This window comes from Solanum dulcamara, chromosome 11 (genome assembly GCF_947179165.1).
Source record: "Solanum dulcamara chromosome 11, daSolDulc1.2, whole genome shotgun sequence".
Classification (NCBI taxonomy): Eukaryota; Viridiplantae; Streptophyta; class Magnoliopsida; order Solanales; family Solanaceae; genus Solanum; species Solanum dulcamara.
The window spans coordinates 50,113,522-50,141,093 of record NC_077247.1 but is presented as its reverse complement, the minus strand read 5'-3'; the positions used below and the strand labels follow the sequence as shown (position 1 = coordinate 50,141,093).

General features: G+C 32.0%; 3 protein-coding genes across 6 annotated transcripts; all 3 read left to right on the top strand.

The window, feature by feature from the left end:
* The first annotated feature begins 2,216 nt into the window (after positions 1-2,216).
* LOC129873115 (protein S40-5-like) lies at positions 2,217-3,341 on the top strand. The gene has a single exon (XM_055948129.1). It carries the CDS (start codon positions 2,444-2,446, stop codon positions 3,086-3,088), a length of 645 nt encoding a protein of 214 aa, XP_055804104.1. The 5' UTR covers positions 2,217-2,443; the 3' UTR covers positions 3,089-3,341.
* Positions 3,342-11,266: 7,925 nt separating this feature from the next.
* Positions 11,267-20,362, top strand: LOC129873185 (uncharacterized GPI-anchored protein At1g61900). Of its 4 annotated transcripts, none has more exons than XM_055948228.1 (9): positions 11,267-11,620; positions 14,510-14,689; positions 14,865-15,470; positions 16,974-17,219; positions 17,341-17,352; positions 17,936-18,079; positions 18,175-18,219; positions 19,688-19,709; positions 19,751-20,362. In XM_055948228.1, exons 1-9 carry the CDS (start codon positions 11,569-11,571, stop codon positions 19,803-19,805), a joined length of 1,362 nt encoding a protein of 453 aa, XP_055804203.1. In that variant the 5' UTR covers positions 11,267-11,568; the 3' UTR covers positions 19,806-20,362. The 4 variants fall into 4 exon arrangements, with proteins under 4 accessions (XP_055804203.1, XP_055804204.1, XP_055804202.1 ...); XM_055948230.1 differs by adding an exon at positions 13,741-14,219 and having other exon boundaries at positions 11,534-11,620; positions 19,688-20,362; XM_055948227.1 differs by having other exon boundaries at positions 11,268-11,620; positions 19,688-20,362.
* Positions 20,363-21,429: 1,067 nt separating this feature from the next.
* On the top strand, positions 21,430-26,227 carry LOC129874797 (protein DETOXIFICATION 40-like). Its single transcript, XM_055950156.1, has 7 exons — positions 21,430-21,858; positions 22,302-22,933; positions 23,015-23,071; positions 23,446-23,684; positions 24,440-24,558; positions 24,755-24,841; positions 25,985-26,227. The coding sequence occupies exons 1-7, from the start codon at positions 21,589-21,591 to the stop codon at positions 26,054-26,056; spliced, it is 1,476 nt and encodes a 491-aa protein (XP_055806131.1). The 5' UTR covers positions 21,430-21,588; the 3' UTR covers positions 26,057-26,227.
* The last annotated feature ends 1,345 nt before the right edge of the window (positions 26,228-27,572 follow it).

Below are 27,572 nucleotides of genomic sequence, written 5' to 3'. Positions count from 1 at the left end.
TCCCTTCCAAAAATAACAAAGGACTTCGGAGTAGAGAGTCGAATCTTAATATTTTAATTTCAATTTGGATATCAATTTGTTTTATTTTAAAAATAAAATATATATATATATATATATATATATATACATCATTAGAAATTAGATAAAAAGAACTATTTCAGAAATTGGCATTTTTCATACAATAAAGATATTTTTCTTAATGATTCTCGAAAAAAAATATATGATAAAGCAAATCTTTAGCTCTCAAAATAATTTATGGCATATATAATAGAACTGGGGAAGTATACATAATATAATAAAGAGCAAGAGCAACAAATGAGCGATTTATCCGCATCCGATATTTTATTTCAGAACAATAAAGCATGACACATGTTGAGTTGAGTAAATACTAAATATATAAAAATGAACGTGAGAAGTGGAGTAATAGTGAGAATTTTACTCCTTAAGGTATCAAGGGGTTATCTTAACGTAGTTATCAACTTATCAATTATCACCAGTCAATGTCCTTCAAAAATTATAATCTACAGCAAATTTGGTATTATTGCTCTAGTGCCTCATTAATGAATCCTCCAGGGATTAGGTGGCATAAGTACTACCTAGGAACTCTTAGACATGAAGAAAATAAACCAAACATAATATAAACCAAATTTTTGTCATATAATCGAGAAATGTACGTACTGGCAAATAGATATTAATGCAGTCATTACTTATCCAAACTTCATCTTAAAATAAAATATGTGACAATCATACTTGTATTGTCTTGACCTTTTAAGTGTTAAGGTAAAAGATAAACTTTTTTTATTAACGTTTGCAAAAAAGTGAACTTTTAATTTTACTTTTGCTGCAAAAGTTACCACTGACAATCAGAATCCAACACTCTCAAATACTCACTAATCATTCTAATCTGACAAGACACTTTTCCTTCAAGTAATTGGCACGTGTCCTCCACTCTCGTCCTTATCCTCGGTTAATGTCACCACCCCACAATCACTGCTGCAAATATTTTATTTTGCTCAAATTCTTTTTGAAAAATATATGAGTAATTTTTATATGATCTGGTCATTTTCGTAACAAGAATCATATTTTATTTTAAATTTTTTTATAAAAATTATTTGAATGATCTAATGATGAATATCTGATTCCATTAATTTACCCTTCAGTCTAAATAATCGATTTCAAGAAACGGCAATATATACAAAGTGACAAAATTATTTATTTTGGCTCTAAGTTAAACTCTTAGGTGGTTTGATTATTAGGACGTGATAAATAAAAATATTTTATAAATTAAAATATTACATGAGATTAACCATTCATCGTTTATAATACTCCTATGGATACTCAATTCCATCAATTTAATACAAAATGATTCTTATGATTAATAAATACTCATAATTAAATACGAGCTAAAATAATTCAATAAAATATCTCAAGACCTCATTCCACTAACCAAAAAAGACCTCAAGTAATTATAGGTAAATTTTTGATAACCTTTTAATAGGTATTTCATTCTGTCCTATTTTATATGACGCGATATTTTTTTTTTCTTTTTTCATGTCAAAAAGAAGTGACACTTTTAAATTTTTTTATTAGTTAAATAATTTATAGCCATAAAATAGCTAGACATATTTTAGATCATAATTTCAACTATTTTTTCTTAAATTATGATGATATTCCAACTAATTAACCACACAAAAAGTAATAAGTTTTCATTCACTACTGGAGCGTTAGTCGCATTTCTACAATTTTAACAAATAAGGTTTTACTCTTAACGGGAGAATAAGAATATGATGATAATGAAATTGATAAAGAAATTCATAGATATAAATAGGATAAGTACATAGATAAATTAACGCGCAATATTATCCCCTTATTAATTAATTGTGAATAGCTATATCAAAATCCGAAGCAAATTATACAAAAACTTTTTACTCTGCGGAAATTGTTCAAACATCGTTACATAAAGATGAAAAAAAAATAGTCTAACCTCCTATCACATATTAAAATTGATTAGGTAAAAAAAATTAAAATTCGTATATTCTTTTTTTTTGGTTTAAAGTTTCGTGCTCATCATAAATTCTCGCCATACTTTTTGTCGTTATTAATTCTTTGATGAAATGCAGACAAAATGAACTCCACATTCACATGAAATGCAAACCAATCTCCCAATCATATCTATTATATATACTCTTCCTCCCTTCCAAGTTATGTCTCCGTTAATTATAGCCCTTTTTTCCCCCACCATGGAGCTATAGCATTAAATCACAAAAATACATTCACATCTATTTTTTTTATAAAAAAAAATATTTAAAAATCTTATTTGGGTCGCCGGAAAATCAAGATTCCGGTAACCCATAGTAGTATAAGAAAAAAACAACATATCATTTGGTTTATACATAGAATTCTTTCTTTCCTGTCACCGGGAAATAAAAAAAGGTGATGATAAATGGCCAAGGGTCGGAAACTGGCCACTAGTCGCAGTGAAATGTTATTAGGAAACTACCCCAGCTATAGAAATGGAAGTGCAACAGTCAACGGTTCCTCAGAACTTGGAGAAGATGATATCTGGTCAACGGTTGATGACATGGTCAACGGGGATGATCACAGTTCAAGGGGAGAGTGGAATCCACACGCCGCCGATGAGAGTAATAACGTAAACTTCGGTGGGTATGTGAACCACAAGCAGCCACCGGTCCAGCAATCCGACCACCACAGCCGCCGCGGCCGCCAGGTTGGTGGCTTGTCATTGGCGTTTGATGATTCAGGTAAAACGGCATCTCCTCGGATCTTGCACCAGTTTCGCGGACAAGACGCGCCATCCCCACGTGTGGCACACATGGCCACGTCAGCGCCAGTGAATGTCCCTGATTGGTCCAAGATATACCGAGTTAACTCGGTCGAGTCATTGCACGACTCGGACGATGGTGTCGACGATCACGACTCGGAGATGGTTCCACCGCATGAATACATCGCTCGAAGCCGGAACTCCAACGCTCACTCAGTGTTCGAAGGCGTGGGCCGTACATTAAAAGGTCGGGATTTGAGTCGGGTTCGAGATGCTGTATGGAGTCAGACCGGATTTGATGGTTGAGTTCATCAAATGAACTAGCCATCTTTTTTTAGATTAAAAATTTTTATAACTATTTTAGCGAATGAAAGAGGCAATTGATGATAATTAATTATTTTGCTAGATAAATTTTTGGTCTTGGGCAATGATTCAGGTTGAATGAATACACACTCAGTGAGTCAACTAGTTCCTATTGAGTCTAAGTTTAATCATTTTGTTTTTTCTTATTACTTTTTATTACTATATTTTCATCTATTTTATGAGAATGTACTTTTACTATGGTGGATTTTAGCAAAATGTTCTTGTCATTTTCAGATATCAATAATGGTGAAATTTTGAGTGCAAAGAATATAGTCCCACTAAATAGTGTCTGGATAAAACTAGTACATTCAGTAGTCCCACAAAGTTGTTGCAATCGTCTATGGTACTATTCAATTATATATCAGCAATTATTTCAAAAGTAATGTCCATTGAAAATATATTTTTTTTATAAAAAAGATATAAGGTCGGCATATATTTTACTATTCTCATATGTCATTTATAAGATTATACTAAGCATTTATTATTATTATTATTAAACTATTTTTCTCACAATAAGTTTGATGAAATTTTTTTACTACCGAGAAGGAAGAAAGACTCGTACATTTTTTATAATTTGCAATAATAGTTAATTGAAATTGATAAATAAAAAGGATCGATATTTACAAAATGAAATTTATTAACCTGCTATCACTTGTCAAATGTTTGTGATCACCTATATATTAAAAGGCCTTAATCTACTTAAATTATAATCTACTAGTATACATAGGTAGAAGTTAGAACGTCCTCATCATTTGGTTTAGATGTTGGCTCAAGATTCCAAGTCTTTTGGAGGGAACACTTGAATTTTTTAACATTTGATGTAATTTTCCCATGCCTGGAATGCTACTCTTTTAATTTTTATCTTTGAGTTTTTTTTATTCATATTCAATAAGTTCAAGATATTATAGAAACAAATTTCATTTACGTAAGGAAAATTAGTTGACTCCGACTCTAGCTCTGAACTTCTTGATCATATTAGGCCTCCAGTTCGAATAAAAAAAATTTGTGATAGCCAGATTGATGGTCAACATATACAAAACTAATCAGAGAGTGTAATAATAGCTCTGCTGATGTTTTGCCAGATAAAAAAAAGTTTTAAGAAAATACATTCTATTGCAAGGTTCGAACTTGCATCTCTATAATGATAAATCTAAGTTTTAATCACTAACACCATAAGTCTCATTAATTCTAAGGGTGCCGCGTTTAATATTTATACTTTCTTTATAAATATATATACAACTATACATGTATATACAGATTTTTAATCGAGACCAGGTAGTGGTGTGACACCCTTCCTATAAGCCTAAATCAACCCCTGACAAAAATACCCCTGATATCTGTCAAATCTTTTTTTATTGATTAATAAGGTGAAGAGTATTTTTGTGAACAAACAAGTTCTTCTTAAAACTATGTCATGCATGCTATTTTTAAGACAACAAAGTAAATAATTAATAACTTATTTCAACATATAATTAATTACAACATAACTTGTCTTCAAATCAAACAAGTCCGAGAACAAAATGAAAGAATTACAGAGTTTAACATGTACAAGTGAACCTTCTTACCAAGCAAGACATGTTTATGAAACAAATTGCTTGATTATTTGATGTTTTATCAAATAATATTGTGAAAGTAGTTTAGAGTTTAGACTCAAAGAAAACCAAGATTATATTTACTGTATTATGATTAGACATGTACAAAGCATTTGAAGCTTTAACATGGCAAAAATTTCTAGGTTTTTTTAGACAAACATATATTGAAAATCCTATATAGGCATTTCCCACATCATAAGAAGATTGGAGAAGATTTTCTTAATTAAAAAAATAAAAGAAAGAAGGTCAGAAGGACATAAGAATCGTGAAAATTGAATCCACAAATATATAATTTAATTTTTAAAATATTTTTAGAGGCTGGAGTATCTTAAATCAAGATAAGAAACGAGTAATAGAGACATTTAATGTGGGGGGGTTCCAAATCCAAAGCCCAGAATATTGGGATCCAATTACTTTTTAGAGAAGATGATAGATAGGGATTCTAACTACGTCATATATACAAAACAAGAATTTAGTTAACAAACAAATGCAATATTTAAAATTCATAAATAAGGTAGAGGATATTTTTTTAAAAATAAATACGAAACCACTATAGAATTTCATATTTAAATATTTTCTCGTCTGGTCCTTGATTTTATTTTATATGTTTTTTGTACATTATTGAAATGATAATAGAATTCAATTTATGTTGGAATAATAATTTAAAGTTGGAGTAGGAATCCTAATTTATTTAGAATTTGTTATTTTCTATTTATTTAATTCATGTCTACTTAGAATTTGTTTGTCATAGTTTATATAAAAATAAATTTTTTAATTCTAGTTTAATTTAATTTTTTATTATTATAAATAGAGATATTGTTAAATTATTTTTAATACACAGAAAAATACAAGAATATATATAAAAAATACAGTATATATAAAAAAATAAAATACGAGATCTTATAGTAAAATTCAATAACTTTTAAATTTATAAATAAAATATTATTCTGATAATCTTAATATTATAATTTTTGAATACAAATGGAGAAAGAAAAGAAAGAAAAAAAAGAAGTGAAAAGATGCCCTCTTGCTAAACCTTTTTATAGAAGGGGACACGAGTCAATTCAATGGGCTCATGAGTTCTGTGAGCCACTGGTTTTTTTCTTCCTTTCTATTCTGTCAACAACGCAAAAGAGTGAATTTTTTCATATCAGTTGGGACCCACTTCTCAAGATAAATATTTCCTATATTAATTTCAAACCAATGAGAATCATTGATAAGATTTTAACTTCTTGTCTATTTGGCAATATAATTTTTAAATTGTACCTTTTTCTCTAAAGTATCTTCGTGTTCACGTGATCTAAAAGAATATGAGATATACGCCATTAGTATATTCTGATGCAAGTATTAGTAAGCCATAATATGAATTTGTAATCAATAAGTTATATAAAAAAAAATTATCTTCACTTCAAAGCTCCAATTTGTTAATGATAGGTGTAAAAATAATTGAATTATAATGAGTGATTAAACATTGAATTCCTCGAAATATGCTCACCTAAACATATATTATATTGAAATAAGATAAAAATGGGTAGGGGTTGCTTCATCACCGGCCACCCTAGTGGGAGAGAATATTAATAGCAGATGAAGAAGTTCGTTCTTCGATATGAATCGAAATGAATATAAAAAAATCATATACTCATCTGACTAAGTTAAGATAAAAACATAACAAAAACTTAATAACAATATATTTAAAAGGGAAAGGCCTAACATCACCCCTTGATTATACGAAATGATACACTTTTACCCTCCATTATAGTCGAGGTAGAACATATATAAAATTTACATGTGGCGTCAATTTATATCTTAATTGAAAAATAAGGATAAATGTATGACATTTTGTAACGATGAAGACAGATATGATCTCAATTATTCACAAAAAGGTACCAAAAGTGTATCATTTCGTATAGTTTGGAAATAATTTTTGACATAGATGAACTTGAACTGCATTACAGTAAACGAACGTTGGTATAAATACGTATATAAAGAAAAAAAAGACAATCAATTGATTAAATTATATATAGCAATTAACACTATACAATAATGTTAGTGGATGTTTAAAAATAAGATCAAATAGTGCTAATAGTGGTAGTTACGATTGTGGTGGATATGGCAGCAGATGGAGGAATCGTCCATTTTGGTGAAGCTGGTGCATTCAAACCCCACTATCCTTTTTTTTTAAAAAAATAATAATTTCCTACACTGTGTTTGGTACTCATTTTTTGGTCCATTAATTTGGATTTGCGCCAAAAAATATTATTTAGAATAAAATGCTCTCGATCTAAGATTATCAAAGACGATTTCATATTTAAAGTTTAATCTTTTGATTAAAAATGAAATGATACTTACCACTTTATGATCATCACATTAGGTGGTGCTCCCACTATCCATTATTACTATGAATGGATGAGCAATTTAATTTCCATCACAATTTTTCTCTGAATTAATGCAAGAGCCAAAAGATAAATTCAAAACTTGGCATGTCCTTGATAATATGGTTGAGAAAGTACTGGAGTTTCTTTATTGTAAAAGATAAAATTTTCTACTGTAGTATATAAGTGACAATGCACTTCATTTATTCATTTGCTGGAGGCATGTGACACGTAACGTATTAAGAGAAGAAAAAAAAGTTGACCACAAAGTTGGGTACATGAGATTTCACCATCAAGGTATTTGTTTGAGATAGTGAATTTTTTAATTTTTTGGGGATGAATCTAATAATAATTGTGATATTGCTTTGGGGATTTATACCAGCTCGGTTGATTGACTATCTTAATTTTTGATGAGAATTCGATTCTCGATCACTATGTTAAAAAAAAAAGTTTTTCTATTGAACCTCCTTTAATTAATGACCTCTGATTTGGAGAATAATTGAGAAATCACCATTAAAGAATCATTTTGAAGTTTCAAATAGAATTTTGAAAATTCTTACCAGTTTATTTTTGATTGGATGTGGTTGGAATTCGTTGAAAACACATGAACAAAGTAATATACAAAATTTGTGGAACTAGGTTTGAGTTCGAACTGGGTTGAGTTCAAGGCTCAAAATTGAAATCAACCTAAAAATATTTATGTGGGCTCTTGTAAAAGGCCCATGAAAAGTGAAGACTCTTGTTTGGGTCATAAAGGAACCCACTGCACTTCTATGTATATGGACCGACCTACTTTGAACCCTTTCTAGAGACCATAATAAAAATCTTACAGTTATAAAATAATAATAAGATATTAAGACATAAGAGATATAGTCAAAGAAGGTGTGTGTGAGAGAGTAAAATTTAATTTCTCTTCAAATTTATGTACACCTGAATTGAATTGGCTTCCTATTTATAAAAGAAAAAAAAGCATTGTGAGGCTTTTTGACTAATTGTCTGTTTGAACTACTTGCAAGTTGTCTGCTTGATTGCAAGTTTGAAAAAGTTATTGCAATACTTTTCAGGTGTTGTTGGCAAACTGTCTGCTTAAACTACTTGTAAGATGTTTGTTTGATTGCAAATTTACTGAAATTGTGCTACTTACAAATTGCATGCTTGATTGTAAAATTATTCAAAAAGCTTGTGTATAAATATCCATAATACGATGTACCTATAACATTTACTATTTAATTTATTTTTCCTCCGTGTCATTTTCAAGACTCATTACATCATGCGTTCCTACTGAGTATCTAAACTCTAAATTGAAGTCAATAGTATACTATAATGAAAAAGACTTCGATTTCTAATTGCTAACTAATATGCTACCATATAGTTAGGCCTTGATTTATCATGCAAATCATGTAACCCGTGCCCTCAAATCGGACAATTTGTACCATATGGCCGTTTTGAGAACTCTTTAAATTATGTCCCATAATTTGTATAAAGTATAGAAATAAGATATCACAAGGGATGGTCTTGGATTTTTGTTTTCTCTTGACAAAATATTTAAGAAATGACTTTTTTTTATCAGTTCGGTGCACTAAATTTAAGAAATGACTTTAATTTAACAAAAAATATTTGACAAAATTTTTGTCTTTCACCGGACATATATTTTGATTGTATTTTTGCACATAAGCTAGTTTGCCTATGAGGCAGAAGCTGAAGACATTCAATAAATTACAACGAACAAAGACATTTTAATGTATTGCCTATTGGACTTGAGTTTTAGTTGTATCGATTAACTTTATTTTCTCGTAAAAAGGAATTGATTAATTAATCATGATTAAATTAAGTTGTATTTTTCAACAATAATATGAAATCCACATTTAATTTAAAGGTCCAAAATATTATTTTGTGAATCATAAGAATGATTCTTTATAATTTGGCGGAAAAAATGTGTGAAGAATCAAAAATACGAAAAAAATTCATCAAATACATCATAATTTGTGATCAAGTTAACACGCTAAGCAGAATGAATAGTAATGAGTCTTGTCTGGTCATCATAAATATTTGAATAACACATGCAATTTTTGCCAATAAAACATGACTTTTGACTATCAAACATGTTCATTATCTATGATTTTATTAAAATATTGCAAATGTCTCCCTAATAAAAAATAATAATCATTTATGCCTATGTGCCCAGTAGACAATCGAAATTTTGCTCATGGAGGTCATTCTCATGAGTTATGAATCACCCCTATAATTTAGTGTGTTAAATTTCACAACTAAAGTAGTTGGATCACTTCCTTTGTTGCGGGAAAATTTATAGCTAATAGAAACAGAATTTCAATAGTGACATCAATAAAGACAAGTTGTGTAGATATTATTTTAAAAATATTTAAATAATCTAAATAAATATTTTGAATACTATCTAAATAAATATTTTGGAATGGTGGGATGAGCCTCCCTGAATGAGAGTGAAGAAGAGATGTATGAGAGAGAGTGAAGATGAGATATATGAGATGACATAATTAATGTTAAATATTATTTATTAAACTTGTTTTTTATATTTTAACTAATATTTAGATATATATATTTTATTATATGAGTTTTAACGTAGTAGAAGATTTAATTGATAGGAATAATTGTAGTGCGCGCGAATTCATCAAAAAGAAAGTGTTGGGGGAAGATTCAGAATTGTTAAATGCCTTTAGTCAATATACGTTTGAGTTTATAGCCGTTCATGTACTAAGTTTTTTATTTAGTCCGCTCGACGAGCGTGCGCGTGTTCGCGCATCCACCTTGAAAAATTACAACTTATAATATTTTTATATATTTTTTAAATATCTAAATATTATTATAAAATATTTAATTAATTTAATTTAGTTATGAAAATTAATTAAATTGACTTTAAAATAGAAAACATTACAAGTCAGTATGTGCATATATATTGGAGTACCAGATTACACTTAAACAGTAATTAATCAGGAAATCATGGTGCCACGTGTCCCTACCATAATAGCTCACAGCCCAGACCACAAAATCCAGAGAGAAAAAATATGATTAGTGGAAGTCGCGTGACTAGCACGTGACCCAAGGAATATTACTCCCTCCCTTTTTTAAGTATATTGCGGGGCCTTTCTTTTAATATTTAAAGGGAGATTTAAATAAATATACTATATTAAGAAAATATTTATCATTTATATTAATAATATTTTTTTATTGAACATCTATAATATATTTATAATACAATTTTAATATGTATTACCGAAATTATATATAAAGCACATATTATATTTATCGCACACATTAATACATTTATAATACTTTGTGTCAATTTCTTACCGAATAAACATAATATATTTTAAAACAATTATAATGCATTTAAATTACATACATAATTCATTTTTAATATATAACAGATTTATCATAGTATTGCTATAGATGATAATAGATAAAAAATATCGCTAGAATCGATAATTATTTATTAAAAAGTGTTCACCAAAGTAATTTTTCCACATTTAAAAGGGATAATTAGAGTACGGGGCCGCTCGGCCGAAGTAATTACAAAAAAATAGCCATTCGGTGTATATTTATGTATATTTGGTGTATAGAATGTATCATAATGTATATTCATTATATAACTTATGTATAAATAATCTATATTGTATAATCAGTGTATACTTTCTATGACTTTGGCAAGCTATATTGCATAGTTACTGTATATTTCCTATGATTTTGACTATTTTTCATGTAAATAAAACATGACTATATTTGTTGTAAATTAATTAGTTTATGGTATATATTTGAAATTGTTCCTATTCAAAATTCAAGAGAATTGTTGGAAATTTCTTTCATTTTTGCCCTTTATTTATATATTTAGATGATAATTTCAAGAGAGTTAATTGCTGTGATTTTACTTTAAATTATTTTTATTTTCAAGAATAGTTTAAAAATAACTAAAATAACAAAAGTGAAAAATGATGTTCAATTTATATTTTAAATATTTTTTCTTGATAAATATACATTGACTTGATAATTTACTTATTTTAAAATGACGAGAGTACTATTTAACTACATACTTTTAAGAAGTGTGACCGATAAGATAAGATAAAATAAAATAAAATACTATGTAGGATAGAGTGAGTAATGGAGAAAAAGAAAGGCGGTTGAATGATTTTAATGCTCCTCCATGTTAATATCTCAGTTTTCACACAGAAAGTTTGTTTGTTTACGCTATGAAATAAAATACAAGTAGGGTCATTTGTCCAGCTATTATTGCCTTTTGTCCCCACACAACTAAGCAAACCTCATTCATGGCTGCCCCCAACTCTTCACTCTTCCACTACTATACTCTTTCTTCACATTAATTAACAACTAACAACCATCAAACACTTGCACACTTTCTCCTCTCTTTCTATTTCTACTTCATTTGGGGTTTTCTTTAATCTATTTCCTTCTATTTGGACTGGCAAGGATGAGAGGCGGGCTGTCTCTAAGTTTCAAGCTTTACCTTCTCCTGCTTCTTTGTAAGTATTCTTGCAAGTTCTTTCACTTGATTTATTGCTTAATTTGTAGCTATTGTAATTATTATTGCTCAAAATATAGCTATTGTAATTTCTATGGCTAATTTTTTTAAATTTATGTGGGTGTTGGGTAATTTCTGTTTAATGTTGTAACAAAATGCTATTAGTTGGAGCTAAAAATACAGTTTTCATTCGGGTTATGTGAAATTGGGACTGTTCAGTAGAGGGAATTGTTGTCTTGCTGCTATGGGTGTTTTTTCTGTAAAAAGGGCTGGAAGATGTATGGATTCTAGCAACTGCACTTCTTTAGGTCTGCTCGAGGGTTTGAGTTGATACGCTGGAGTTTAAATTCCTTTTTATATATTTTCAATTTGAATGCAAATCTGCGGATTTGTCATTGAATGAACAATGTCTTCAGCTCCTTCGTTAATATTTCAAAGCAGCTAGTTTTCTTTTTTCAGCTGATCAAATATCTTAGGTGATCTACAACAATGTTTTTAGGCTATCATACATAATTATCATTTATGTATGATGATCAAAGTCATAAGTGAGTATATGCATCTTCCAAACAAATACATTAATCTTCCTAATTCATGAACTAAGAAAATAAAATTCATGTTCTTTAGATGAATTAAGTTTACCGACTCTTTTTTTTCCGTGATAAGTGAATCAAGTCTAAGTTGCTTGGACTCGGGTGTGGTTATCTGATATGAGTGTGGATTTAGAGGATGGATCCTTCATGATCTAAATTTTAAGATATGGGGATACGGATCCAGGTTAGGATACAAGTGCATTTCTTTTTGTTGTTACATCTTCGAGGTCTTTGTGATACTAGAGTGTTCAGTGTTTCACATCTCACTATAATTATATTATTTTGCTCGTCTCGATCCCTGTTTTTTCCTTACTCCAGAAGGGAGTTTCATGTAGAAAAGCTCGGTGTTCTTATTTCTTTTTACTCGTTTGATAAGAATCGGGTTGCCTGAATAAACAAGAAAATAATGCGGCAGAGAAATTATATAGATTAAAACAGAAATTGAAATATATGTGAAATTCAAGAATTAAATCCCCAAATTTCAAGAAAATTGCTAAGAACTCTAATTGATCTTAGTATTCAAAATTAGTGAATTAAAACTAATTATGATACTAATAGAGTCAATTCAAGAACTTAGATCAAAAGCGATCTAGACTCCTATTTCGAAGAAATTAGAGACAACAATTAGTATAAGACCTGTCACCTTTTTTAATTTATGAATAAAAACCAAAGATATCAAGTTAAGAATTAATCTTACCTCTTATAAGGTTGTAAGGTAAATTCATAGTCACTACATACAAATGTGTAAAGAAGAGAAACCTCTCAAATAATATTAATCATCATGTCCTTTTTAAAATAGTAAAACCTACCCCTATATATAGAAAACCTATCCAAAATAGAACGGATTCAAATCCTACTTTTATGGAAATAATAACCAGGAAACTTTTAAATTAGGAAACTTTTAAACTATGAAACTTTTAAACTAGAAAATTTTAAACTAGGAAACTTTTAAACTAGGAAATTTTAAAACTAGGAGACTTTAAACTAGGAAACTTTTATGCTCCTATTGGGCTCCATGTGGCCCTCCTCTTGGCCTTCATGTGGCCCAATCATTCGGCTCTTGGACTCAACTTGGACCATGAAATATATGTAGCACTTAGTCCACTTTTTGTTATAATTCTCGAGTCAGTTTCGGGCTTTTTCCTCCCCGATAAACATCTTCTTGATTTCTCATTGAAGCCCATCAACTTTAGTTCAAGTAGGCCGACATGGATGCTATCATCGTTATTCTACTGTGATAATTTTTGTGGATATTTCATGGTTCCAACATTTTGTCGGATAATTGGCATTGAAATTGAGGAGTGACGAGGCATGGAAAAACATGATTAAAAATAAAAAAAATCCTATTCTCTGTTGTTATATTTCAGACGTTTTGCAGACAATGAAGTTTCTGCATTGCATTGAGGTTTCTAAGCGTTAATCTCACTATTATAAATGTACCAAAGCCTACATTACTTGTTGGTTATCAAAAATCAATCCGGGGCCCACTCTTCATAGATGAATGCCGACTCAATCCGCTCCTATTGTGCAGGACTATGAGGGGATTGATGTTGGGCTGCCTTTGGATAAATTGTCCATCAAGCTATTCTTGGGGGGTAGGGAAGCAGTCAGTAGTTGTTCTGGTTGTTGTTTTCAGGGTATGTGACACCCCACAAATTGATTATTGATGAGCTTCTTTTGGGATGATGCTAATCTTCCATAGGCTTCCAGTTCAGTAAGACGAGAATCCCTTGCAGCTCTTTGTATTTGAATCAATTGGAGACTTGTGAATCACTACAATATTAGGGAAGGGATTATTTAGAACTAGGAATTTCAACCCCTATATTCCATGGCGGAAAGCTTTAAAGAATGGGAGCATATAATGTGGCTAAAAGCAAATATAGAATGGTTTGATGGGTTAAATTTTGACGAAGTGAAATGTGAGGCAGTTTCTGTTGTGGGACAGTAAGATTTAATCAACACAGTGACACAAAGTGAATAATGAAATTCTGGAAATACTGGTTTCTCCAGGTATACAACTCCTCTGAATCTTCAAGATCTCATTAGACATTGAGGATGTTAAGTTGCATACCACTGTTTTCTTTGGGTGACTATATTATCTGAGACTCTAGTGGTTTCTTGTTGCCAGGTAACTTGTTTTCCATTTAGTGCATGGGAGCACATGCCCCAATGGTGCTTGTAGCTTTGATCTTTATGTAACTGTATATATGCCTTTGCTGGCTGTAAGCGTTTTTAGTTGGTCATCTCCTAAAAGGAAGCAATGCTATTTCTTATTTCTGATGGAATTTATGATTGTCCAGACCTCCAGGACTCCAGTTGCAGTTCAGTGAATTCTCTCAAGGGTTCTTTAAACATGGACAGAAAGGAGGATGCTCTGTTGCCTGAAATCCCCCCAACTGCTTCTCCTCAGCCCTTTCTCCCTCTTCTGGCACCTTCTCCGTGGGCACCTTTCACAAACAGCACTTTACCAAAATTATCGGGTCTGGTTCAGTATTTAATTATGATAATCTCTTAGGCCTGAGCAAGATCAAAATTTTAAAAACTGGGGCTACTTCAAATTTTAGAGCAATTTAGAGTTGAAAAACTAAATACAGCTCAGATAGATCTTGATTTGCTGTCAGCTCAGTCAGTGACTCTTCCTTTCATACTCTTCAGGACTCTGTACGCTGAAATTTGATGCTGTGGAAAGAATGATGGGTGTGACATCAATTGATTGTGTTGCTCCATTTGCACAGTATCTGGCTAATGTCATGTGTTGCCCACAACTGGAAACGACTCTTGTTATTCTTATTGGGCAGTCTAGTAAATTCACAAATATGCTTGCTTTAAATGGCACACTTGCAAAGCATTGCCTTTCAGATTTTCAGCAAATTCTGGTGAGCCAGGGTGCCAATGACACTTTACAGCACATATGCTCTCTCCACCCATCAAATCTGACAGAAGGTTCTTGCCCAGTCAAAGATGTTCATGAGTTTGAAACCACAGTGGACTCATCTAGCCTACTTGCTGCCTGCGGGAAGATTGACCTTGTGAATGAATGCTGTGAGCAAACTTGCCAAAATGCGATATCAGAAGCTGCTAAAAAACTTGCACTACAAGCATATGATCTTCTGAGCACGGAAGGTGCTGAGGTGCTGACTGACCACTCGACTAGGGTTAATGATTGCAGAAGTATTGTACACCGTTGGCTGGCAAGTAAACTTAACCCTAATGGTGCAAAAGATGTTCTTAGAGGACTATCTAATTGCAAAAATAATAAAGGTGAGGAATACATACCAGTCCTTTTCTTATGCTCATTGCTTATTCATTATTCATTATATATGTTAAGTTTTTCATTGATGATGTAAAAGACCATATGAGGAAGCATGTACTTGCATTTGTATAGGAACAACAAATTTTTTAGTTTGAATGCCAAGGCAAAGAGAGATACTTAAATTTTCTTTAAATAGGAGAATGGTAGTATGCAAGTAAGTTTTCTGACTTAAGGTCTAACAAATTCACAAGAATGGGTTTGCTATTGCATGGGATAGGATAAGTTGAGTAAATCATGTCTCACAGTTCAAGTAGCCCACATAGAAGATATAATGAGGAGAAGGTAGCTTGAGATGGTTTCTCTATTTTCTACTGACCTTTTGCTATGATGATTTCATGTGCTAACAGGAGAATAGGCATATTTTTCACGTGTTGGAAACATAATTAGTAAATAAAAGGGTGTCTCTCGAATAGCTTAAACTTTTAGTTGAGATGATCACACGCTTCAACATAGTATCATAGTACCAGAGCAGGCAGAGGTCCTGGGTTTGAGTCTCACTACCATCCATTATTAAAAGGGCAGCCCGGTGCACTTAAGCTCCCGCTATGCGCAGGGTCCGGGGAAGGGTCCGACCACAAGGGTCTATTGTACGCAGCCTTACCTTGCATTTCTGCCAGAGGCTGTTTTCAAGGCTTGAACCCGTGACCTCCTGGTCACATGACAACAACTTTACCATCCATTATTGAAAAAAGAATTTCCACATGATCGGACCATGAAAAAGAATCAGTCCCGCATGTGAAGTGGTGTATTGGAAACATAATTAAGTAGCCACTCGGGCTAATTTGGGTTGAGGTATAGTTGATTGATTGATTGGACATGGTTTCAAAGAGGGACTATGGTGGACATCTGTTTTTATCAATTTAGTTGGGAGCTTTTTGTAAGAAAATAACCTTCTTAGGATGTCTATAATATGCAGTCTAGAATTGGTTTTTGTCATAAATCAATGGCATTACACTTTCCTATTAACGACTATAGATTTTATCATTAATTTTCTTTGGTAATTAATGGTGAATAGTTCTTCATTAGTTTGGGCTCTAGGAGAGAGAGAGCGGTTGCCGCTGACTGTGTACTTCCTAGTCAAATGTTCATTTTCCTTCAGGCTGTTTGAAGGGGAAAAAATGGAGAAGGAAGGCAGATTTTTTGCTTTCCTGTCATTTCTTACTTGGAATGGTCTCTAAGTTAGTTTAAGCCACTCCATTTTAATCCAAAACCAGGTTGGCCAAGTACCTGTTCATTTAGTTAATCTCTTCCTGTCCTTCAAGTGTCACCCCAAGCGAGCATATTTGTACTTATATGATTATCCTTGAGATCACTTGAGTTAGCTACTCATCTTGCCAAAATTGTCATGCACTCATGCTTGCTAAAGGATGAATCTCTTGTATTGTTTTTTTTCATTCTATCTTGGGTATAATATAGTTATAAAATGAGCAATCTGTTTTCCTCCCCTTCAGTGTGCCCTCTGGTATTCTCTAGTACGAGCCATGTTACAAAGGCTTGTGGAGATGGGATGAATAACCAAACAGCATGCTGTAATACCATTGAGAGCTATGTCTCTCACTTACAAAGGCAGAGTTTTGTAACCAACTTGCAAGCTTTGGGTTGCGCTGCTTCACTTGGACTCAAGTTACAGAAAGCCAATGTGAGCAGAAATATATACAAACTTTGTCACATTAGCCTCAAGGACTTTTCTGTGCAAGGTAAGTTATTATTTAAATGCCACTTTTAAGCATTTTGCTGCCTTCAGATCTACCAAGCTAACTTGGAATTTCTATTTTGTCATATCCATCCTGTCTGGTTCTCTTCAAATGACTACAACAGTCGCACCCGAAGGTAATTTACCTACTTGTATATTTTTTAATTCATCTCCATGCCCTATGTTTTCTTCCGTCCTTTATTTATCACTAGAATTCGAAGCATCTGTTCTATCAAAAGAAATATAATTTTGAAGTACCTCCCACCCCTGCTTCCTCTAAATAACTTATGTTGAAGTATCAGAAATTCAATTACGGGATGTGGAAAGAAATTGGTTAAGAATTAAGATATTCAGTTACAAGATAATGGATTAAAAGAATATTATTAGTTAATATTGCATTGGATGTGTTATTGAAGATCAATGTATTGGACAAAGGAGGCAACTTTTGAACGTAAAGTAGTCCTCACTGACTTTGTGTCTGTAAGGTTTGGAAATTACAATACTGTCGTTTCATGCCTGAGAGAAGAAATCTACATTTTGTCTTGGAAAACATTGTTTTTGTCATAGTACGACATGCATCAAACTGTCAAACTACTACATGTTAATTTTCCTCCTTCGGATGAGGTTCCTTGTTTGTTATATCATGTATTTTGCCTATGTCAGTTTCTTTGTGATAGTTTTAATTAATTAGTTTTTTTCTTGCTCTTCTTGTGGGAGTAGTTTCTGGGTGTCTTTTGCCTAGTCTACCATCAGATGCTGTACTTGACCAAAGTTCGGGGATCAGCTTCGTCTGTGATTTAAACGATAACATTCCAGCCCCTTGGCCATCTCTCTCTCACTTACCAGTTTCTTCATGCAATAAAAGTATGTCAGATCTCTTGCTTCTTATTATATCCAGTGACCAAAGTTTATCTTCTTACATAACTGCTGATCTTTATTACGACTTTCTGCTATTGCAGCTGTGAAAATTCCTGCACTTCCTGCTGCAGCATCTGGCCAGATCAGTAAGACTATCTACCTTTCTCATTTACAGTTTCATAGTATGCTGGTTTCTTTTTGTGCTTCCATTAATAGTAAGTTTAAACTTCTCCAGATATGGATATGAGGGGTAAAATAAAATTTGGAAGCTAAAATAGTTTTTAGTTTCACATCATATTTCTTGATGGAAACATTTATCATTGTTAAGTTCCTCATTGTCTGTGGAATGAATTGTGGTCTCCTTATATGGCTTTTGACAATCCTTTTTGTATGAGCTAGCTCTGGGATTAAGTTAGGCAAATGACCATATCTTGACATGGTATGAGAGCCTGACCCATCGATCCTTGTTGTGTTTCTCAATGTTGTGCCTCCGTAATCCATGTACTACTTGAGTCCTGAGCATGTTGGGAAGTGTTAGCTCCCATATCGGTTGAGGGAATGAGTTGTGGTCTCCATATATTGTTTTGGGCAATCCTCCCCTAATGAACTAGTATTTGGGGTTGAGTTAAATGTGTAGTTGTATAAAATATAAGGATTGTGATTGGGTGATATTTTTGAGTATTAGAAGTTGCAACAATAGCTAAATGTTGATTGAAGCAAGTGGCTGGAGTAAGAATTGGAATATTTGTAAAGAAAAGTGAACTTATGCTCATAAGAGACGTCATTTGCCTCACTTTTGGCGGAAAGTGTTCCACATTCAGAGTAATGGGACACTGGAATATTTTTTCCACAAAACATTTCTGGCTATACCAAAGTGGAAAATCATTATCTTGCATGTGTTCGTTGAGAGAAACAGAAAGATTTACTTTCTCTGTTTCAATTTGTCTGTCTTACTTTCCTTTTTAGTCCATTTTAAAAAAAATGTCTCTTTTTTTTTGACAATTCTTTAATTCTAACTTTCCACGTGGCATGTTTATGACCACAAGATTCTAGGGCATTTTTGTACATTCAACATATCTTTGGTTTAAGACCGATTCAAAAGTATTCGTTAATTTCTTAAACTACTGTCAAGTCAAAACCAGAAAAACAAATAGAAACGGAGAGAGTAACTTCTTTGAAAAACCTTGGTGTGGGATCAAAAATTTCGCTGGCCAATGGTAATTAATATGTTTATATAGATGCATAAGGGAAGAAGGACTGATATGTAGAATATCATGAAGCATCATTTTATTAGTGAAGATACACCAGGCCTCCACTTCCATTGAATTGCGTTTTACCATTTTTAATATGTACTACTTCATAAATAAATTTTAAAAAACTATTTTATAGTTTGTCCTGAGCACTGTTGTCCTAAAGAAAAATTAAAGCTACTTTGGAGGATCAAGAGAAAAGGTTTGACAAACAAATAAGACTTCAAATGCCATCTATCTCGTACTCTAAATGAATTTATACTTGGTTCAGATTCACTTGAATTTGTCAGCTTGAAAGTGTGATAATTTATCTCTTGTTAAAGTTGATGTACTTTTCATTGATACGTTCTTATTAATTTGTCAGGTCTGAACATCTTAAGCATCAGGTCTCATCTGCATCTCTTGGCCTTGACGGTTCTTGGATCAGGTCTCATCTGCATCTCTTGGCCTTGACGGTTCTTGGAAGCCTCTTTTATACTTAATGCTGCCATTCCTGCTCCAATTTACCCTTATTGTGAGCAAATCTTATGAAGTGATGATAGAGTAACAAATCACTTTAAGTTAATAGTGCTGAAGGTTCTGATTTTCCTCAAGTCTAATGTGTACAAAAGCTAGAAAATCATGCTCCTGAGTAAGAATCCCACTCGGAGAAGATTCCAAGTTTGAGTTTCCGACCATATTTATTCCTCATTCTTGCGTAATAAGAAAATTTTGTAAAAGTACTTCTGGAGGAGGTTGAATTCCATGTAATTATTTCCACTTAGAAAAATTGCATATGTCTGAAATTCAAAGTCCTGAGAAATTATTGTGTCATTAAGTAATGCATTAGTTAGGCCTGTAGGGGTTGGGATGTTGTTTTTGTTTGTCATTTTTCTTTTGTTTTCCAGTTATGCATCACAACTGTTTGATGCTTCAATACCAAAATTGTAATATCTATTTCTGTCCAGTAGATAAAGGTATTGCAAATTGCAGCACCTTCAAGTGATAATGCATGTGCTCTTTTATCAACTTCTTTTTTAATTGGCTTATATATACTGCCAATGTGAGAACTATTACACTATCTTTGTAATTTATGTTGTGATAAAGTGTCAGTTACTACCATTTTCTTGAGATTGTTAATTATGTTATCATGGATATTTACTTGTCTTACCTTATAAATGATCTGATCGTATAAATATTTTTTACACTGAACTTCAATTCTTGGGGGTCGTTTGGTTTACGAGATAAGGTATAGTAATCCTGAGATATAATAAATATGAAATTATTTCATCTCAGGTTTGGTTGAATTGTTGTCTCCGGAATAAGCAATTTCGAGATTAGTTATACCACAATTGGTAATTTGTTTTACACATTCAATGTGGGTTAACAGTTTTGTGATGAAAATATCAATGACAAAAGTGTCGCTCTTCTTCCAAAATCCGTTAAGAAGATTAGGGTTAGAAATAAAAATAAAGAGTTTATTCAAGTTTATCCATTATAAACAAACATATGTTTATATCTTGTTTTTAATTCAATGAATTAAACATTTTCTAAAAATATATTCACTAATAATTGTGTTATTGTTTAATTTCGGTATAGAAGTTATTTTGGCAAACAAGAAGCTGGAATTTCTTTAGCATGTTAGAGTTGATTGTTGTTTCGTATGTTAAAATTGATGCACTCTTTTTGGACACTATTTTCTGCCACTTGTCAAGCTGTTTGAAAATACAACATCTCTGTTTCTAGGAGGTTGGATGATTTAGTTTTACTAAGAAAATGTTGTGATGCTTTATTTTTTAATCTCGAAATTGCATCTCTATGTATAAGGAATAAGAATCTTGGTTTTACCTTTACAATGTTGTTCTTTTTACAGTAGTGCACATTTAATTTAGAGAGTCCGAATTCTATGTCGCATATTTTATTTGATCAAAATAATTGTCACTTAACCAATAGTGTGCACTGTGCAGTTCATCCTTTTATATTTATTTATTCATTCTATATCCCCGAACTATACTGCACATCTTTAGGGTTGCTGATTGATTTTTTATTTGATTATATTCGAAGAACACGAGTCAAATTAGTGGTACCAAACGTCACTATTCCTATCTTTTTTATAGACATAAAAAAAGAATATCGAGATGAAAAGAAAAGCATCTATATTTTTTTCTTCCAAAATGATTCATATAGTCAATTTCAAAGTAAGAGCCCGTTTGAAAATTTATTATTAATATGTCGGTTAGTAAAGTTTTGTTCTTTTGAAATCTGAGAGTGTAGTGAAGAGAAAGCATGGATGAAGAAGCAGTGGAAACTATAAGGTGTGAGCTTGAAGACCTATTGTGCGACGCAAGATTGTCGCATTTTCAGCGGCTCGGACGGGCATCTATGGTAGAATTTAGAAATCTGTTTCGGCTAGCAGCTCCAGCTATCATTGTTTATTTGCTCAACAATATTACTTCTATGTCTACTCAAATATTTTGTGGTCATCTTGGTAATCTTCAACTTGCTGCTGCTTCACTTGGAAATGAAGGTATTCAACTCTTGGCTTATGGCGTCATGGTAATCCCTTTTTTCTATCACCTTATCTCATCTATTTAGATTTGTGTCATAAATTTATCTGTCCTCCTTACATGCTACAAACTGAATCTATCATTTTTTTCCATGGAACGGAGTACTAAGTTTAATAACTTGATTCAATTAAACTTGTACAAATTACAACAGGAATACCTTTCCTTGTTGTTTAATCGATCTAGCATATGAGCAGAGCTTCTTTAGGTTGCTCGAATTTCATATACTCACTCTTTCCCAATTCATTGATTTGAATCTAGAATCTTTATATCTTTGGAAACTAGAAAAAGTACCGTAATAAATCGATATTAAAGTCGGGAGTAAGTAAAACTCATTTGGTTATTAAAATACGAAAGGTGCCACATAAATTGTCTACATAAATTGGGACAATGCTTGACGAAGTCATGTACTAATTGTCAATTTTATTGGAGCAGTTAGGGATGGGGAGTGCAGTGGAGACACTATGTGGGCAAGCACATGGAGCTCACAAATATGAAACATTGGGAATATATCTTCAAAGATCGACAATTCTGCTTATGTTATCTGGAATACCGATTATGGTGGCTTACTTATTTTCAAAGCCAATTTTAATCTTACTTGGAGAATCAGAGAAAGTTGCATCAGCAGCTGCATTATTCGTTTACGGTCTAATTCCTCAAATATTTGCTTACGCCGCCAATTTCCCCATCCAAAAGTTCTTGCAAGCCCAGAGTATCGTGAATCCTAGTGCGTATATAGCAGCAGCAGCATTAGTCCTCCATCTTTTCCTAACATGGATTGTGCTTTATGTATTCGAGTGGGGATTATTCGGAGGAGCCTTGGTTTTAAGTATTTCATGGTGGATAGTAGTCGTAGCGCAATTTATGTACATATTGTGGAGCGATAAATGCAAGAAAACGTGGAATGGATTTAGTTCGCAAGCATTTTCTGGGCTGTGGGATTTTTTTAAGTTGTCAGCTGCTTCATCTGTGATGTTGTGCTTGGAGACTTGGTACTTTCAGATTTTGGTTTTAGTTGCTGGTTTGCTTCCAAATCCTGAAGTTGCATTAGACTCGCTAGCTGTTTGGTTAGTGAATATCTTGTTATCAATTAATTATCTCTGCATTTTATTTTCCTCTTGGGTTGATGATGGAGTTTTTTTCTGCAGTAATACAATTCTTGGATGGGTGTTCATGATATCTGTTGGGTTCAATGCGGCAGCAAGGTTAGCAATCTCTTACTGAACTACTACATAATCAATCACAGGCGGATTTAGGATTCTTAGTATTGAACTCATTATATTCTTAAAGTCATTGTATCATACATGTTATTTATTGCAATTTTCGTGATTTTAGAATTGAACCTGTAACCTTTGAACTGCATCCGCCCCTGCATATTTTTTTCAATTTTCATGATTAAAGCACACTAGAAATTGTTCTGTAGTTAGTAAAGGCTTTCATAATCGTAGTAAGGCCTTCTCTTCCTCTGTCTTTTTTTCTTCTTTTCAATTACATCAGGGCAGTGGCGGAGCTACATGTTCCAAGAGGGGTCAGGCGAACTTGATTAAGTTTAGAAAGATCTGATTTTAAAAATTTGCAGTGTGAGGGTGAGCAATGAGTTGGGAGCAGGGCATCCAAAATCGGCCTCATTTTCAGTTTTGGTGGTGACATTGAGCTCATTTGTGATTGCTGTAGTCGCTGCCATAATAGTGATGATGTTTCGGGATGTGATGAGTTATGCATTCACAGGAGGCGAAACTATTGCTAAAGCAACTTCAGAACTTGCACCACTCTTGGCTGCCTCTATAATTCTTAATGGCATTCAGCCTGTTTTATCTGGTGAGTCCTCCATCAACCTTTATTGAAATTATGGTAATTAAGTAATCATGCCTACAAAAATGTACTCTATACTTGTTTTGTCAAAACAATTCAAAGAAATAGAGGTTGCACAGTTTGTTTTTTTTTGCAAAATTTCAAACAAAAACAACTGTAGATATTGGAGGCAGACATGAAGGACAAACAACAAGTATATTCAATAGAAAGGAGAAATTCAATCAGAACACTTCCATGTGACTTTTGTTTGGATTATATGCTAAACTCACTTTAGAAATTGATTTGACAAGGACAGGACAAATATCATATGGAAAACAGTAACCTGTATACTTTTTAATTAAGACTATAGAGAACTAGTATAAACAAAAATAATGGAGAGTGAGGGATAGATTTTGTTGAAACTTAGTATTTAGAGATGAATGTCAGTTGGATCCGTTTGACCGGAGGAAAGTGCAGTCAGATTCAGAATCCCTAATATCTTGATCTTTACCTTCTCTTCGAGGGACAAACACTGCATCTAGGTAAGTGGTATCTAATTGAATTGATTCACCGGATCTTTCATCTATGAAAATGGATCACTCTAATGTTTTGGGTACTACGGACCCTCTGCCATCCATTGCGGCAGAGCCGATCCTGACTTAGTTCGAGTGTCTGAAAAAAATATTTTGACAAATTTAGAAAGCTCATTATGTATTAAGCTTAATTGGTACGAAAAAGAATATGCTTTTCTGATTATTTATTTAATTTCCCTATGTTTGAAGGGGTGGCTGTTGGGTGTGGATGGCAAGGTTTTGTGGCATACGTTAATGTGGGATGTTACTACGTTGTTGGCATTCCATTAGGTGTTCTTCTTGGCTTCTACTTCAAACTCGAAGCTAAGGTATATATTTTCTTTTCCCCACTTTACTTTCTTTTTGTTTCCTTTAAAAATTTAAATCATCTTGATATTCGGTATTCGCTTATCTGATAAAATAAATTGGAATAATGTGGACAAATGACTAAAAGGTTCTTTAGATTTTAGTTTCTATTATTGAAATTAAAACAAATTCGTTTAATTAATTTGGGTAAATATGTAGGGATTATGGCTTGGCATGTTTGGTGGAACAGCAATGCAAACTCTTATCTTAGTATGGGCCACTGTTACAACCAATTGGGACGAAGAGGTACGGTTTTTTTTTTTTTAACTTGAAATTTAAACTTGAGACATTTGGTTAAGTTAATATTTTCTAAATAAAAAAAGTCAAATGCTTAATATTAATTATGTGGGTAAAAAAATTAAATCAATAAAAATTAAAAGTTAAATTTTTTAAAGAGTGAAAGTTGTTAGGACACTGTTGATAGCCTTAAGGAGCTTATCCACCTACTAAATTCTTAAATGTAATCGTATTTGATCTTGATTAGTAATCATTAAAAAAGAGGAGAAGCACGAGTCGCTAAGGAATAAAAAATAGAGCATAGAGCATTTGAATAAAATTGAGCTAATGAATAAAATATAATTTTAATTTTATATACATAATCTTCAAGCATTTAGAATTACCAACCCTTCAATTTATTTTATTTTACATATTTCAAAATAATCATTTTGTTAAATAATTAATTTTTGTTAACTCCAAGGACCAAACTTGCACACTTCAAATAATTGAAGGTTAATGTGCATAGTCAAATAATATAAGAATTAAAACTGAAATTATATAATAATACAGGGACTAAAATCGCAGTTTCTTCTATTTCAATACTTAATGTACTGTAATTAATACAGAACAGTTTTTAACCTATCCACAACATAACGAATTTGTTAGCTTCTATAAAAGTGTACTATTTAAAATTAATTAAATGGTCTATACATATCAAACTTATGTCCCCTTATTGCTTTTCACGTGAACAAGAATTACGCGACCAAGAGAGTAATGAATTGAATTTTATGGAATTTAAAAATTTACTAAACAAGTGATCCGTATTATTACGTTTGAATTCAAGTCAAAGTTTTAATATTCTGAATCATTAAAGAATGTGGTGGATGAATAAAATATTTCCACTCTTGACTAGAAATTTCAAATTGAGAAATATATTAATTTTTAATGGAGAATACTTTTCTGTCCTTAAATGAGCCTTTTACGGTGTGAATCCGATTAGTCAGGCCCGTGAATACTTGATACCGGATGGTTAATACAAAAAAAAAGTTTTAATGTTGTAGAACATTGAGTAGTTTTCTGTTAAAATCAGCTTCATTTTGTTTTCGTTATGTTTTGGCTCAGTTTCTATTTGTACTCCATAATAACCAATCTAGCTCCCTTTATTTTTTCCAGGTGGAAAAAGCGAAAAAACGATTAGTTACGTGGCAAGACAGCAGTAAAAAACCATTGTTGAATGAATCATGAAAAAAATAATATGGGAATACATTAGTGGATTTTCTTTCTTTCCAATTCATATTCATGTAAGTTCTACCAAAAACAAAAACTTTTGTAATCAAATTGACTGAAAATATGCGAAACTAAACTTGGTTATAGGTCTAGTGGAACTAAGGATTGATGCGCATCTATACTTTCCAATGATCACATTAAATTAGCATTCAGATATCCATTAAAAATTGTTTGGAGTAATAATAATAATAAGAAGAATATAAATGAGTTATAACCAATTAATTGACACTACCTTGACCAATCTAATTAATCACCAAAAAGAAATGATTCCAGCTTTAAGGTGTGTTTGGTATGGAGAATATTTTTTTTATGAAAACATTATCTTAGAAAATGTTTTTTGAAAAAAATGAGTAAGTTTCTTACTTATTTTCAGCGAGGATGTTGGGTTCATAAGAAGGGGTGTATGCGACATCCCATCTTAGGATAAGAAGTTCCGCATGGACAAAACATCGGACATTTATATATAATTAAACATTATGGTGTGAGGGTGGGTTGGGAGTAGGGGGTCAAGGTCCGGGTGAGGGTGAAGGGTGGAGGGTGGAGATGAGATAATTAGTGTGCAATGACACTTATGAAATTTGATTAATCTAAAACAATACTTAAAACATTTTAACTGGCCAAACATAATCCCCCCCCCGTGACACCCCAATAATCAAAGGAAAAATTACTAGGAAAAACACTTTTTAATAAATAATTACTGATTTTAGCGAAACTTTTTATTTATTATCATTTATAGCAATATATAACAATATTATGATATATCTACTATGTATTAAAAGTGAATTGTGCATGCAATATAAATGTATTATAAGTGTTTTAAAATATATTATACTTGTTTGGTAAGAAATTGATACAATGTATTATAAGTGTATTAAAGTATGTGATAAATATATTATCCATGAATAAAACTTGCATTATATGAGTTTTATAAATTATTCTCGCTAATATGTATTAAAATTGTATTATAAGTGTTTAGTGAAAAAAAAATATTATTGCTATAAATGATAAATATTTTCTTAATATGTATGTAAATTTTCCATAACCAAACACACGACAAGCCCATTGAGCCCAACCGGTTACACCATAAAGCTTCTTACCCAAAGATAATCTTCTCAATTTCTCATAATTTATTTAATTAATGTCATAATAGCATTTATATGTTTAATTATGTAGGAATAATATGTTTTTAAAATTATGAATAGTCGTAATAGGAGAATTTCGGAAACCATTAAGAAATGTGTTGAGATCTTAACTGGACTATTTTTGTATTTTTCCAATCATCAACCAATAATATATAAAAAAACCGTCTAGATTTGGAGAAGCAAAGGCTCAAAGAATTCAAGTATTGCCGTACACATAACAAGCAAAATTGGCACCAACATGATTGAGAGGTGTGGGATCTTTTCATTCTTTCAAGATGGCCAATTGTTAGGTAATAAAACTCAGAGTACTAAATGTTAGGAGCGTTGTTTTC

What these genes read in the sequence shown, in the direction of transcription:
- LOC129873115 (XM_055948129.1), top strand. Translation starts at nt 2,444, where the DNA reads ATGGCCAAGGGTCGGAAACTGGCCACTAGTCGCAGTGAAATGTTATTA.
- LOC129873185 (XM_055948227.1), top strand. Translation starts at nt 11,569, where the DNA reads ATGAGAGGCGGGCTGTCTCTAAGTTTCAAGCTTTACCTTCTCCTGCTT. An exon ending in AGTTTCTTCATGCAATAAAA is followed by an intron (nt 18,080 to 18,174) that starts GTATGTCAGATC and finishes CTGCTATTGCAG; the next exon opens with CTGTGAAAATTCCTGCACTT. An exon ending in TGCAGCATCTGGCCAGATCA is followed by an intron (nt 18,220 to 19,687) that starts GTAAGACTATCT and finishes TTAATTTGTCAG; the next exon opens with GTCTGAACATCTTAAGCATC.
- LOC129874797 (XM_055950156.1), top strand. Translation starts at nt 21,589, where the DNA reads ATGGATGAAGAAGCAGTGGAAACTATAAGGTGTGAGCTTGAAGACCTA. An exon ending in TCTTGGCTTATGGCGTCATG is followed by an intron (nt 21,859 to 22,301) that starts GTAATCCCTTTT and finishes TTATTGGAGCAG; the next exon opens with TTAGGGATGGGGAGTGCAGT. An exon ending in CAACCAATTGGGACGAAGAG is followed by an intron (nt 24,842 to 25,984) that starts GTACGGTTTTTT and finishes TATTTTTTCCAG; the next exon opens with GTGGAAAAAGCGAAAAAACG.